Below are 14,898 nucleotides of genomic sequence, written 5' to 3' on the forward strand. Positions count from 1 at the left end.
CAAGATAATCTCTTTACTGTTTCAAATGTGATTTCCCCAAATGAAGGAAATCTAAACATATGGCAAGAAGCTTTAAAATCTGTTCATGTGTGAATGTCATGATAAATTTGGAACCGGTGAGTGATACCAACCACCAGGCCACGTTCTCTGGAAATGGAAGGGAATCTCTCGAATTCAGTTTCTCCTTTTGTTGTGGAGCTGACTAAATCTGCCTGTGGGGGCCACTTTCCTCCCAGATTGGCAATGAGATTTTGAAGAAAGAGCGCTACTTGCTAGGCTTAAATATACTGAAAGGGAGGTTAAAAACGAGGTAATGTGGACAACGTTAAATGCTACAGAACATCTCGTGACGTTGGATGTCTGAATCCCAGTTCCATCTACTATATGACCTTGGCCAAGTCACTTGACCTCTCTAATGCTGTTTCCTCATCTATTAAGTGAGAAGGCTCATTCTCAGCTTATAAAACTGTTATTCATAACATTAGCAAAATATCTATGGTAAGGGCTAAAGAAATGGGAATTATTAAGTGAAGAGTAAGCCTCTACCTTCAGCCTGGCCCATGCAATCGTAAGGATAAGGGAATATGAGCTTCTAGTTGAAGCCTCTAGAAAGGCTGTAAGTCACTACAAGGATTCAGTAAGTGGCCTTCAGGAGGGAGAGTTAAAAATCCAGTCTGCCTTCACCAGTGAGCACACAAGCTCATTATCAAGCTGTTCGTTAATCTCTGCCACATCCTTTCACTTGGAATTGAAATAAGAGAACTACCTGCCCTTCGGGCAATGTGCTTAAGTTTTTTATTGTGAATGGTAACAGGGTGGGGACTAGAATGTAATTGACAAATAGCTTATAGATGTAGAGCATTAATTGGAAGACTCGTTATGGACAGTTATTCACAGCAAACAAATTCAAAACAGAAGATGCTGCTTGAAAATCGTGAATTTAGTTAAGGTTGAAAGATACAAGAATAGTTAAGTGTTTTGCACAAAGGAAATCTTGTTGATGATCCAGTAGAATTGATGCCGGTAGAACATAGTCTCTTAAGGGTTTTGCTTTGCTTCGTTGAGAGAGGCCTGTTGTCCTGGTTAGTTCAGCTGGGGGTTCCTTCCCTCTCGTTGAGAACCTGGAGCAGAGAGTCCACCAACTTAAAAAATATTAAAAAGACGGAAGCAAACATAGTTAGCGAACCTGAGGTCTACTGCTAGAGGCAAATACATTCCCCACAAACCATCAGCATCACTTGGGAGCTTGTTAGAAAAGCAAATTCCTAGATCTACCCCAGACCTAGCGAATTGGAAACTCTGGGGGTGGAGCCCAGCGATCTGGGCTTTCAGAAATCCTCCAGGAGATTCTGAGCATGTCCATGCCCGAGAACCACAGCTGTCCCCCCAGGAGAGAGATAGAAACTGACTTCCTCCTTCCGGAGCCAGTATATGTTTGGCTCTTTCTGTTCTATTAGCCTACCTTGTATCCTGAGATGACTATTCAGGTCTATTTTGACCGAAGTTGGAAATTAAAGGTATGATCGCCAGGAATTTGTTACTGAAGTGTCAGCGGGGTAGGAGGACTATTAGCGAATATGGAATCTTAATTCTTACTTTGCTTACTTTGGCAATGCCTCATTGCACAAATCAAAGCCAGTTTATGAATCACATGATTGCACATTACGAAGCCACGACTGCAAGGGGGTGGAACTGTGCAACTTGGGAACAGGAGCTCATTTGGATTTCTGCCAATTCTAAATTTATTGTGGTTTGCTCGTTGTGGCTTCTGGTCAAATTCAGACTGAAGAAAGAATGAGTAGTTGTAATGTTAAAATACGTCTTTGTTCCCGTACAGCACCCTTTATATGCTGAGATGAGAAAATGCCCTTCAACCAGACTGAGCTTATTATGCCTTCCAGGATTCTCTGGCCGTTCAGGTTCCCCATCGGCCAGACCCGCCATTTGTTTCTAATAAAGGAATTACTGATAGTCTCAGGCCAGTTATTACCTGCTCTGTGGCTCAACTATTTTGACCAGGTGCAAATGAGGCCAAGGCCTGGGGTTCAATTCCCACACAGACCAATTAGTTTTGCTTTTCTCCATGTGCCCAGGGCTGCACTATTAAGGGTCACCAGCCTGCCTGAAGATGCCTCCATCCATCTTGCAATATGAGCCACTGGTTATAAAAGGGGCCGACAGAGGAGGTGGGTGAGGATCCATGAAGCCCCCACATTGGCTCAAAATATTGAATCTGAGCTGTTTGGTTCAAGGAAATGGAGGTAAAGCTACAAGGACAAGAGGAGTTGGTAATCTAGGAAGATCAAGGACCCAGAGGCAGGAGGGAGGGGTCCATTATTAGGGCGGGGCTATATTTGAGGTGGGGGTGACTTCACTCTGCTCCTTCATAGCAACTGTCAAGGTAATCGGGGAATTTTTAGTTATTCTCGAGTACATGTTGCTGCTTTTCCTATACTTGGAACTTCCCTTGGAGCGTTTCACATATTAAGAAAGAAAACCTTTCTATTCTCTGTGCTGACTTGATGGGACAATGGGAGCCATCCCTTAAAAGTGAGGGCAAACTCGTACATTTACTTCCTTTCCATAACATCCTCTCCAGTGCACTCCCTGGGCCCCTTTCTTCCTATCCACCAAATAAGAAAAAAACAAAGGCTGTGAAGAACCATGGTCTAGGTCCAAATTACAAAAGGAACCTGAAGGCCAACTTCAACCTTCATTGAAACTCAAGACAATCCTCAGCCACATCTAGAATTACAGATTAGGCCATGGGGCTGACTTGAACACTGTTTCATGTGATAGAAACCATGGGGTAAAAGTTCCATTAATTTTTTGTGATAAGGGTACAGTTAAAAGATGAAGGTTAACCTTGAAAATGATTGGCCATAATTGCTAATAATGTTCCAGAGCTCGTTTGCTACAATATAGTAGTCTAGACTCAGTGCACATTTACACAAATCTTTTCTGAATTAAATAAATATCTTTGCCACCAAAACATAGGAAGATGCTCAGAGTTTCTGACTACAGCTCTGGAAGATTTGGCAACAGGGCTTCATGTTTTATTACTAAAATGGGAGAGGAGAGCATATGTGGATAGTTTTTAATTTTAAGAAATCCTTCAGCCTTTGAAAATTCCTGCTGCTATTTCTGGCAATGCTCGGCTAAGTTATTAAACTTCTTTCTAACGCTGAGCAATATATGGATTTCTAATAGAACCATTCTCTTGGTACTCCCTCTTTGTGAATAAGAAAACTATAAGATGTTTTCAATTTGCATATCAACATTCTTTCACTAAGACGGAATTTCCAAAGCAAGAAGAGTGATAAACTCTTTTGGTCTATGCAACAACTACACTAACTGTTGAATTTTTTCATATCGCTGAGAAATATATCCAAAAGAACAGTACCAATGTGTGCAATAGTTCATTATTCAACTTAAGGTGGAATGAAATGCAGGGTGCCTGGGTGACTCAGTCAGCTGGGCGTCCAACTCTCTTGGTTTTGGCTCCGGTCATGATCTCGGGGTCGTGGGATTGAGCCCCACAACAGGCTCTGTGCTCAGCGGGGAGGCTCCTTCCCAGTCTTGCTCCCCCCCTTGTGCAAACTCTCTCAAATAAATAAAATCTAAAAAAAAAAAGGTGGAATGAAATGGGATGGGCCTCCTAAACTTATAAAAAGAAGAAAAACAAAACATAAAAAAAATGGTAGGAAATCGAGGCCTGATTATAAAAGGATGACTTGGTTTCTCCTGCGTCACATGAATACTGATAAATACTGTCCCCTTGAAACACTCTCTGTGACTGCCCACTCAGTCCACCCCAGACTATGACCACTCAGAGGTCTTTTTGGAGCTATTTCATAATTGGCTTCGCAGCTTACAGAGTATTCTTCTAAATATGACAGGAAAACTTTGATTTTTAAGGAAGGAGCTGAATTTTTATGTTTAAAAAAAGATTTAGGGGCGCCTGGGTGGCTCAGTCGGTTAAGCATCTGCCTTCAGCTCGAGTCATGATCCCAGGGTCCTGCTCTCTCCCTCACTCTCTCTCAAATAAATAAATAAAAACTAAAACTAAAAAAAATTTATTTATTTATTTGAGAGAGAGAGAGACAGAGGGAGAGGGAATCTCAAGCATAATCCCCACTGAGCACAGAGCCCGATGGGGAGCTCGATCCCAGGACCCTGAGATCATGACCTGAGCCAAAATCAAGAGTCAGCCGCTTAACCAACTGAGCCACCCAGGCGCCGCAGGAGCTGAATTTAAAAAAGCAAAAAACAAAAACATTCCAAAGTTATACAGAGCAAGGGTTGAGAGAATAAAGCAACTCAAAGTGGATATTGGGGTTTCACTCAAAAAGGAAATGAGCTGGGAGTGTAAGTCCGTTTCAGTGTTTGTAAAATTGCTTTTGGGGGTTTTGTGCCGGTGATCATCGTTACTCCTCAGACAAAGGAGAAGGCGCTGCTCTCGGACATCTACCCCCAGGAAGTCCATCAAGTCACCTGACAAAGAAAAGACCTCAGCCAGGGGCTGAGAAGTCCATCCCAAATTCCCGGAGCCCTCAGAGCCCTGTAACCCACCCACAAAGAAGGGAGCTGACCCCAATAATACAGGGGTGGGCAAGAGAATCACTCGGGGCTTTGTACGAAGTTGCTACTTATTTCTGTATTGGTGGGTTTAATCCAGATTTTCTTTCTGAATAAAGGCTACTAGAGATGTTCTCCCTAGGTGCTTAATGCAACAAATGAACTTTCCATTTGTGTTTAGCATCGAGAATCCACAGTAGACCAAAGCGCAGTGAAACATAGAGCCTCCCTCCGGAGAAGCCGGCTGAGGCTTGGGAAAGCCAGCCCTGAACCTCTGCAAACAGGCCATCAAAGAGTTAATCACCATGAAGGAGTGAAGGCAGCAGTTCCCCAAGCTCTGCGAGTGAAACACAATATTATTGTCAGAAACAGTGAGAAGTAAGGCCACTACTGGATCCTGCATCCTTCATATTTAAGATCCATGAGGACCCACCATTGCCCAGCAGACACTTCACATGTCCACGGAGCCCGCGTGGGCTCCTGCCCTTGCTCTCACTAGTGAAAAGCTATGTGAGAGAGAGGAGTAAAATGTTCTTGAATCTTCCTCCTAAGACTGCTGTGAGCAGGGGTGCCTGGGTGGCTCAGTCAGTTAAGCGACTGCCTTCGGCTCAGGTCATGATCCTGGAGTCCCGGGATCGAGTCCCACATCGGGCTCCCTGCTCAGCGGGGAGTCTGCTTCTCCCTCTGACCCTCCTCCCTCTCGTGCTCTCTGTCTCTCATTCTCTCTCTCACAAATAAATAAATAAAATCTTAAAAAAAAAAAAAAAAGACTGCTGTGAGCATGAACAGAGTGGAGGCAAACTGCTTTGCCCAGGACTTGGATTATGGTAATCACTCAATAGAAGTAGCTATCCTTAGTATTACTAGAGTTGTGATTATTATTTTTGCTTTTTATACAAATTTCATGGAAACTTCTTAAAGGTTAATGAGAATCACTTCATTTTCAGTTGCCTTGCTTTCCTCCTACAAATTTTATTCTCTCTTTCATCCCATTTACTGTCTTTGTATCTAAGCAGTGCCAGTTTGGAATAATTCTTTCTCCCTCTCTTCTACAAGACCATAGACAGGGCAGATCAGTTGATTAGATATGTTCACCAAATTTCAAAATACTAGTGTGAGACCCAAACTAGGTAATCTCAGAACAAATATAAAGAAGTGCTCTTTGCATAAAAAGTAGCAAACCAGAGTGTTATCTCTCTCTCTTTTTTTTTAAGATTTTATTTATTTATTTGACAGAGAGAGAGAGCACAAGCAGGGGGAGCAGCAGAGGGAGAGGGAGAAGCGGGCTCCCAGCTGAGCAGGGAGCCTGATCCCAGGACGCTGGGATCATGACCCGAACCGAAAGCAGACACTTAACCAACTGAGTCATCCAGGTGTCCCCAGAGTGCTCTCTTCTAAAAGCATATGTGAATAATCCCTTCCACTAGTACTCATCAAAAACAAATGTAGAGTATGTTGCCGGAGGCAAGGGAAACAAAAGCATAAATGAACTATTGGGGCTTCATCCACATAAAAAGCTTCTGCACAGTGAAGGAAACAATCAAGACAACTAAAAGGCAGGCTACAAATGGGAGACGATATTTGCAAATGGCATATCTGATAAAGGGCTAGTATTCAAAATCTATAAAGAATTTATCAAATTCAACACCCAAAAACAAATAATCCAGTTAAGAAATGGGCAGAAGGCATGAATAGATACTTTTCCAAAGAAGACATCCAGATGGCTGACAGACACATGAAAAGATGTTCAACATCACTCATCATCAGGGAAACACAAATCAAAACCACGATGAGATATCACTTCACACCTGTCAGAATGGCTAAAATTAACAACACAAGAAACAACAGGTATTGGTAAGGATATGGAGAAAAGGGGAACCCTCTTGCATTTTTGGTGGGAATGCAAACTGGTATAACCACTCCAGAAAACTATATGGAGGTTCCTCAAAAAATTAAAAATAGAGCTACCCTGCAATCCAGCAATTGCAGTACTAGGTATTTACTCAAAGGATACAAAAATATAGATTTGAAGGGACACATGCACCACGATGTTTATAGCAACATTATCAACAATGGCCAACTATGGAAAGAGCCCAAACGTCCATCAACAGATGAATGGCTGAAGAAGATGTGGTGTATATAGATATATATACACACAATGGAATATTACTCAGCCATCAAAAAGAATGAAATCTTGCCATTTGCAACAACGTGGATGGAGCTAGAGTGTATGATGCTAAGTGAAATAAATTAGTCAGAGAAAGACAAATACCATATGATTTCACTCATATGTGGAATTTAAGAAACAAAACAGATGAACACATGGGAAGGGAGGAAAAAGGAGAGAAACAAACCATAAGAGACTCTTAATGATAGAGAACAAACTGAGGGTTGCTGGAGGGAGGTGGGTGGGGGAGGGGCTAGATGGGGGATGGGGATTAAGGAGGGCATTTGTTGTGAGCGCTGGTGTTGTATGTAAGTGATGAATTACTGAGTTCTACTCCTGAAAGCAATATGGCACTGTGTGTTAACTAACTAAAATTTAAATAAAAATTAAAACAAATAAACATAGGGATTGACTCAAATAATCTCTGGCCTCCCTTTCAAAATATTCTGGGAGGGCCTGTTGGATTAAAAAAAATCCCATCAATGCACAATCGCTAATCAGCATGACCACTGATTATACTCCTAAACTGGAGTTTGGAACCAATACCCCTTCGATTTGTTAAGAGGAAAAATCATCTATTATGTTGAAAGGAAATTGCACAGGAAGTGTCTACTCATTTCTCAGCATGTATTGGTGTCAGCTTAATTAAGTGGTTCTGAAGGCTTGCACCGTAAACAATTTTATTCTTCTCTGCTCAAACCTAACCTCTTTCCAACTCTCCCCAAACACCCCACCCCCCACCCCACCCCACTCGCCCTCTCCCACCTGGTACATTATACCTTTAGGTTTTGAACCTAGGATTTTAAAGTTGCTGTCATCCTGGTAATCCCAAGCAGATGGGGGAGATGACTGATGGCTTCTGGTCCCCTTTGCTTCTAGGAGGCTTAGCAAATTCCTTGCAGCTTCTTCCCACCGCATGTATTCTTGCAGCTGCTGCAGCAGGCTCCTTCCCTCATAAACATATGGGGACTCTCCTGTGCTCTTTTTCCCCATTAAGTGCCCTGTGAAAACAAAACCAAAAACAGACTACCATCAACTGAACCCAGGGGAAGGAAAAAACAAGAAATTGCAAAGGACACCAATTAGGTTTGCCCTGCTTCCTCCGAAGTGCAGAATAAACAGCATTTTAGTATCAGACGTTAGTTCATAAATGACTCCCTGTTCAGAATGTGCAACCAGCTGGACACGACCTACAACCACAGCTCAGGAGCCCTAGGTTTGGTCCCAGGACCTCTGCTAACCAGCTAGGTGACCTCTGCCAAGTGTTGAGCATCCCCAGTCCTCAATTTTCTCAACTCTACATTGAACCGGTTGGACTAGATGAAACCTAAGGAACCTTCCATATCTACAATGCTGCCACCAATTCTACTCCCAGCTGAACGATGGAGGTTAAACATCTTCCTCAGTTGCTTCTAAATTGCTGTCGAAAAGAAGAGTCTTGATGCTTTTCTTCGTGTGATTAAAAAAGACGTTGGTTTCCTCTGGGCTCTAACACAAATGTACCAATGGAATTTTTCATTTAAACTTTCTTAGAATTTTAGCTGAGACTGAATCTAGGAACTATCACCTAGAAATTCATTTGTTGAGTATGTAATGAAAAACAAGGTGAAACAAATTCTGAGCAATGCTTCTCAGCCACAGAAACGCAGAGTTTTCTCCTAGATATCTGAAAGGGTCAGTGAAAGACTACCCATGGCTCCAGGGATGTACACTTGCCATATAAATGAAGAAAAGTTGCCGTGTGGGAGGCCAGGCCACTAAAAATGCAGAAATTCATGTATGCAAGTGGGAATAGCCACGGTGTCAGGAGTGGGTAGGGAGTTCAAGGTCTGCATTCTTAACACCTTAGCCCCTTGCTAAGAATACCCACATTATCTTACTTACTTTCTTCAGTGCTTTTTTTCCCATCTCTCTGCAATTGGATTTTATAGTTCTTTTAAAATCCTAATACTAGTAAAACTATGGTTGTTTTTTTTTTAATTAATTTATTTATTTGACACAGAGAGAGAGAGCGTGCATAAGCAGGGGGGGCGGTGGGCAGGAGAAGCAGGCTTCCCTGCGGAGCAAGGAGCCTGATGCGGGGCTCGAACCCAGGACCCTGGGACCATGACCTGAACGGAAGGCAGACGCTTAACCGACTGAGCTACCCAGGTGCCCCAAAGCTATAATGCTTTTGATTTAAAGCTCACAAGGAAAACTCTGTGGCTCCAGTGTTGTCTGGCATTAGATGTATTGAAGGCAAACTTCGTGGGAATAAGTTTCAACAGACCTCAGCCACTTAAAATGGCAAGAGCTCCGTCCACCAACAGAGAAACCCTCTCCCTGACTTTATTGTTGGCGTGTCTTTACAGGACATTTCATTTGATCTATTCCACAATAAGTTCAATGCAAGTGCGACTTGCCAAAGGTAACCCACGTATAAGCAAAGATTCTAGGATTAAAATCAGCTCACAGACCAGACTCTACTATATTATACTGCTTGGAAGTGTCTTTGAACGTCCTAAAAATATAAGGCAGGTAGAAATCACTCTGGGGTCTGGAAATAAGGGTAAGGTCTACAAACAGCTTCCTAATGTTATCAAAAGGAATAGGGATCATGTATCAGTGTATCATGACTCATTATGTGACTCAGAAAAGTTAATTCTGTGAGTATTGGGGTGCCTTAAAATGAGGTCTTACTGCACTGCAGTGTGAGCACTGTCATTTATGACATGACACCTCACACAATTTCAAGACCTGACTGAGGACACGGTCCCACTTGAAGGATTGGCTCCTCCATTATCTGCTTGGTCAGGTTGGTACCCAGATATCCAAGAAATCACCTGGCTATTAGTCATAACAGTGATTATGGGGCACAACTTCCCAGGAAGCAATGAAGCATTTGGCTTTATTTGTGTGGAGGAAATTGAATCATGATAATGGGAAAGCAGGATTAGAACCTGATGCTCCAGGAATGACCTTGGTCACTCTTATCCCCTCTCACTGCTCTCGTCTAGTTAGGATGCTAGAAATGAGGAAGGTGCTATGGCCAACGAAGCAGAGGGACAATGGAGATGTTTTTACAAATAAGAACTCCATTTTTGTCATACCTGAATAATTTGGTGGACTTCTGTAAAACGGGGAGATAAAGTAATCCACCATTCTGTGATTGATTTAATATAGTTCCTCGTGACAGCATACAGATCTGCATATTTGGTGGGTGGGTGGTGTTCAGACTCCCACCCCCAGATCCAGAGACTGGTCATTAAGGGAAGGAAGTGCACCATCTCTAACATCCCAGGGAACCCACTGCCTGGGTCCTATTTCACTTTGGAGCTGGCTACTACCAACCAAATAATCGTCTCCATGGCAACACGGATGCTCTGCCCACTTCCACTTCTCCCATCATTTGTTATGTGTCCGTATCATAGTAATAGAGATCTCAGCCTAGACAAAAGACAGGCCCTTGAAAAAAATAAAACCTTGCCCCGAAGTAAAATAAATAAGTAAATAAAAGCTTTTGTCCCTTTTAATCACGTAAAAATACCACTACCACAGCAGGCTTGAAACATAAATGAATTTTCTTTCTTTTTTTTAAAAGATTTTATTTATTTATTTGAGACAGAGAGAATGAGAGAGAGAGAGAGCACATGAGAGGGGGGAGGGTCAGAGGGAGACGCAGGCTCCCTGCCGAGCAGGGAGCCCGATGCGGGACTCGATCCAGGGACTCCAGGATCATGACCTGAGCCGAAGGCAGTCGCTTAACCAACTGAGCCACCCAGGCACCCCATAAATGAATTTTCTTAACTCAAAATTTGAAGATCACTCCAACTTAGGGAAATCTCCATTAAGACACAGAGCGTTGAGCACTTCTGAGAGCTAGTTTTTCTGGAGTGATCATTAAACTACATTTCACAGTCTCTGGGGCAACACTCCCACAGAGAGCCATTCTGCCGCTGAACAGTGGTGTTTCAGATTTCAACCTTCCAGGACATTCGTGACCTCAGTGTGAGAGCCACGACCGGGAGCATTTCATGGGAACAGAGGGGACAGTTAGCACTAGTAGTGCTGGCCTGTATTCTCATACCTATATTTTGCACAAACAAAACATTTCCAGAAACATCAAGCCAGATAAGAATTTAAGTTTTCCATCTGTTAACTTGCTTTCCATTGCCACACCATGCTTCTCTCAGCTGCAAGAAGCAATTCCCTTAACAAACCTGCAAATTTGTGCTGACAGCTTCCTCATGGACAGCAATATGTAGCTTTAGTTTGATATAATTAAAACTAAACTGCACGTCTTCAGTGATTGAGGAGGACAGGCATTTCCTTAGGAGAGTGGAAAGCTAAATTTAAAATCTAACAACATCGTTCCTGCTTATGAGCGCTCAGATTCCCAGAGAGCACATCTCTCCAAAGCAAACTTTTTCTAGATCACATGTTATTTTAGACCCAACTGTGATTTTCTACTTCACCTCCCTCTGTCTCTTGTTCTCCATCAACTCTGCGAAGCTGGCCAGGAGAGGAAAAGGGAAAAGAGTGCTTCCAAGAACACATAGGAAAATAAGAAAATTGGGGGGTGCCACTGGTTAGTGTGCTCTTGGATTAGGAATGCGCGAGTGCCACCATGCAGGGTGTTTTGATGCCAGACCCCCTAAGCACCCGGGGGACAGGTGCACTGGGGAACTATAGCAACCAGCGTGGGCTTGCATCAGAAACAACAGGATTCTAGGGGCCCAGATGACTCTCTCGTCCTGCTTTTGGCCTGTAAGGATTGCCTCATAATAAGCCTTTTAGTCCAAAAATATGAATGAGCGAAAGGAAGTTGGAAATCTGGGACTTTCATTCTACTTTTCCAGCCCACTGGCTGGTGGCCGGACTGGACAATGGCCACTAGGTCTAAATTCCCAGAAATCCTTTTAAAGCATGAATTCTAGGTTCGGCTTTGGAATACCTTCTAAATACCCTTCTCTCTTTGAGGGTGGGGTTTTTCATCTTCACCCATCCCAACCTCTCCTCTATTTGTTCCCGGTGTCCCCTCAGAAATCACAAATACCTTCATCCCTGGGACCTCAGGGACTCGGCAAAGGGTTCTTTTAGCCACAATGAAGACTACCCTGGTGGCAACCCCGAGTTCTGGATTTCTCTGACAGAGGATATGCAACACAGAGGAGCTGAGGACGTGACCGGTCAGCCTCACCTCTTCCCATAAAGGCGTCCCTATCCTCACACCCTCTGTGACTGGGCTGGTGTTTGGATTAGCATCTTTTTCCAACACACCCTCCCCGACTATGAGTAGATGGCTAAGGAAATAGTGGAACGCACACCACCCGCACCACCACCCCTTAAATTTCTCTGGGATCGACCAGCTTCCGGGGAAGAGTTGGGGCCGTGGTAGCAGCTACCTGGGGAAGCTTCGGAGGAAGCTGGAAGCTTTGCATTGGCCAGAGGCTATGCTGGGCGCTGGGGAGAGCCCCGGAGTGACGCTGGGTGGGCGCGAGGTGGCGGGGCCGCTACCCTCCGGCCAGTTGCGGGAAAGCTTGGGGTCTCGCCCGGCTGCCCGCCCCCCGGAGGGCGCCCTCCCCCACCGCCGCGGGGGTTCCGGGGCCCGGCCGGCGCGCCTCCCAGCCCGGGCATGGAGGCCAGGACGTGTGGACAGAGGGAAGGGGGAAGGAGCTAGGGGAGGCCGCAGATCTAGAGAGCCGGAGGACAGCGGCGGCTCGGGGACGGAGAGGCCGGGATCTGCGTGGGGAGCGGGCGCCCGGAGCCTGCGAGAGGGAAGGAGGGAGGGCAGGGGAGAGGGAAGGCGGGGGAGAGGAAATCGCCGCAGTGGCGGAAGGACCGAGGGAGCCCAGGGGAGCCCCAGACAAGGGGCGGCATTCCGGGCGCGCTCGCTGAGCAGCCCGGGACCCCAGGACCGGCTCCCACACCTGTGGCTTTGCGCGGCGCTCGGGGCGAAGCCCGCGTCCGGCTCCCGGCGGTCGGAATCCCGGGGCTCCGGGACGCGCTCGGGGACCCGGCTCCCCACGTCGTTCAAGGACAGAACCGTGCGAGACAAGGCTACCGTCAGGCAGATAAAAGGAGGTGTGGGGTAGGTGAGAGGGCAGGTTGGCTTGTCGGGAGAGCCGGCTGGGGGGGCCGGGGGAAGAGGGAGGGGAGCGGGAAAGGACCACGGGCACAGCCTGAGGCTGCTCGGGGACCGACGGCTTCCCAGGACGGGCAAGGGGGTGGGGAGGGCTGCGGCGTGGAGCCCGGGGCGAGCGGAGCGGAAAGGTCGCGGCAGACGGCTGGGGTCCCGCCGAGGACTGGAGCGCGCGGGACACTCACCCACCGCCCAGTGGTTGCCGCGGGGGTACATCTTGTCCAGCACGGTCCCTGCGCCCGCGGGCACCGGGGCGGCCGGCCCCCGGGGCGCCTGGCAGAGGACCAGCGCCAGCAGGACGAGAGGGAGCTCGCGGCCGCGCATGGTCCCGGCGGGAAGCCCTTGGAGCGCGCGGTGAGGCCGGCGGGGTGCGCTCTCCCCACCGAGCGGTGGCGCGAGGACCGGGACTCGGAGAGCGCCGCCGCCGCCGCCGCCTCCACGGGGCCCCGACTTTATACGGCAGCCCGGGCGGGGGGGGGGAGAGGGCGGGGGGCTCTTCTCCCGCGGCCCCGAGCGCTCTGACGTCTCCCTGCAGCGAGCCGGGGCGTTGGGACAGCAGTCCCCGAAAATCATCCATCTTCCGGCCGAGGGAGGGACAGGCTGCGCACACTGCCCCTCTCGATCTGCCCGCGTAATCCTGTTCGCCCGGGCCGCCCACGTTGGATTAATTCTGCCCATCCTCGACGCCTCCGCTCCAACACGATTTCACCCCGGGGTTCTGCAGGGTGAGCTGCCTTCGGATCCTGCAAGGGGGAGCCGAGACCCCGCGGCCGGATCCCAGGGGTGGGCCAGCGGGGGGGGGGGGCACAGAGGCAGGACGCTTTCAGGCGGGGCTTTGCTGGAGGGGGTTGGAACCAGGAACCCCCTCCGTGGATCACACTCCCCCCTCGAGGTCCCAGTGCACAGAACCCCAGACCCTCGCCTCCCTCTTGCAGAGCCCCCTTCTCACCACCACCACCAGTAATACTCACATCCCACCTCTGAAAGGGCATCTCAGAGATGCCCTTGCCCACTTGTATGATGAGATGTAGATCGCAGCGGGAAGGATATGTTATGTGAACAGAGCTAACAATAACTTTATTATACACCTGGCCCCTTTCATAAGCATATTGCTTCCATGAAGAAGCTGCTTTGATGCCAATTTCTCTAGGCTGCATCTACCAGAAAGCTCAAACTGTCCCTAAACTGTTACTCACACACCTGTCTAGAGTAGCTTAACTTCCCTCTGCTCCTTCTGTTCTCAGATGTGAAGAACGGTCAAGCGCCCAACTCCCGAGGTTCCTGATGCCATGGATACAAAGGGGATGAACACCATAGCAAAGCAACAATAAACAGAAGCTGGAGGATGCTGTTGCCCACGTGTAGGCTGGCAGCACTGGGGGCACATTTGTGTGCTCCTGCAGGGTGATTCCTCGCCAGGGCTGGTGACTTGTCTTGCTGGTGGGTCCCTGGTGGATCCCTGGTGTTCCTTGTCAGCTCTGGTGTTGATACTGTAGAAGCTGAAGTCGTACATTTTTGTGCACATATCTGGTGATTCACTATATTTGTGCCATTCTGAGATTATTACATGGGCACATTGCATGACTGACTGTCCTTGGGCTTGGAAGAGTATTTCCATGCATGTATTTGGCTATAAGGTACACACAAAAAAGCTCATTTCAAGATCACGTTATTAGTCACAGAAATACAGTACTACTGTCCTGAAGGCATGACCCAAATGACAATCAGGAGGAAAAGTCCACACTTGGCCTGGACTCCATCTGTCCTGGGTTCCCAGCTTCTGTCTGCATCCATCCCATCAGTAAGCGGATGTTTCACTGTCAGGTGATCATCCATAGATTTACTACCTTCCACTTGGCTATGAACTTCTGTTGGTCTTGTCCCCCCGTGTTCCTGCAGAGAACCTGGATCACAGTAGTGTTTAATATGTATCTGATACATGAACACGTAACCTGAGAAATGGTCAGGTCTAAATGTCTTCTACAGCCTTGGGTCTTTGGAGGAGCATTCAAACTTTATCTTTCCAGATTAA

At 46.9% G+C, this 14,898-nt stretch overlaps 1 protein-coding gene across 3 annotated transcripts; it reads right to left on the minus strand.

Moving 5' to 3' along the window:
- Positions 1–1,083: 1,083 nt before the first annotated feature.
- On the minus strand, positions 1,084–13,190 carry LOC110577134 (gastrin releasing peptide). 3 transcript variants are annotated; one of them, XM_021686387.1, is made up of 3 exons: positions 13,052–13,190; positions 7,525–7,746; positions 1,084–1,121 (listed from the first exon to the last, which is right to left on the minus strand). In XM_021686387.1, the coding sequence occupies exons 1-3, from the start codon at positions 13,188–13,190 to the stop codon at positions 1,084–1,086; spliced, it is 399 nt and encodes a 132-aa protein (XP_021542062.1). The 3 variants fall into 3 exon arrangements, with proteins under 3 accessions (XP_021542062.1, XP_021542061.1, XP_021542063.1); XM_021686386.1 differs by having other exon boundaries at positions 1,084–1,142; XM_021686388.1 differs by having other exon boundaries at positions 1,089–1,145; positions 7,547–7,746.
- Between the last annotated feature and the right edge of the window lie 1,708 nt (positions 13,191–14,898).

Source organism: Neomonachus schauinslandi, chromosome 14, assembly GCF_002201575.2.
Source record: "Neomonachus schauinslandi chromosome 14, ASM220157v2, whole genome shotgun sequence".
Taxonomy (NCBI): Eukaryota; Metazoa; Chordata; class Mammalia; order Carnivora; family Phocidae; genus Neomonachus; species Neomonachus schauinslandi.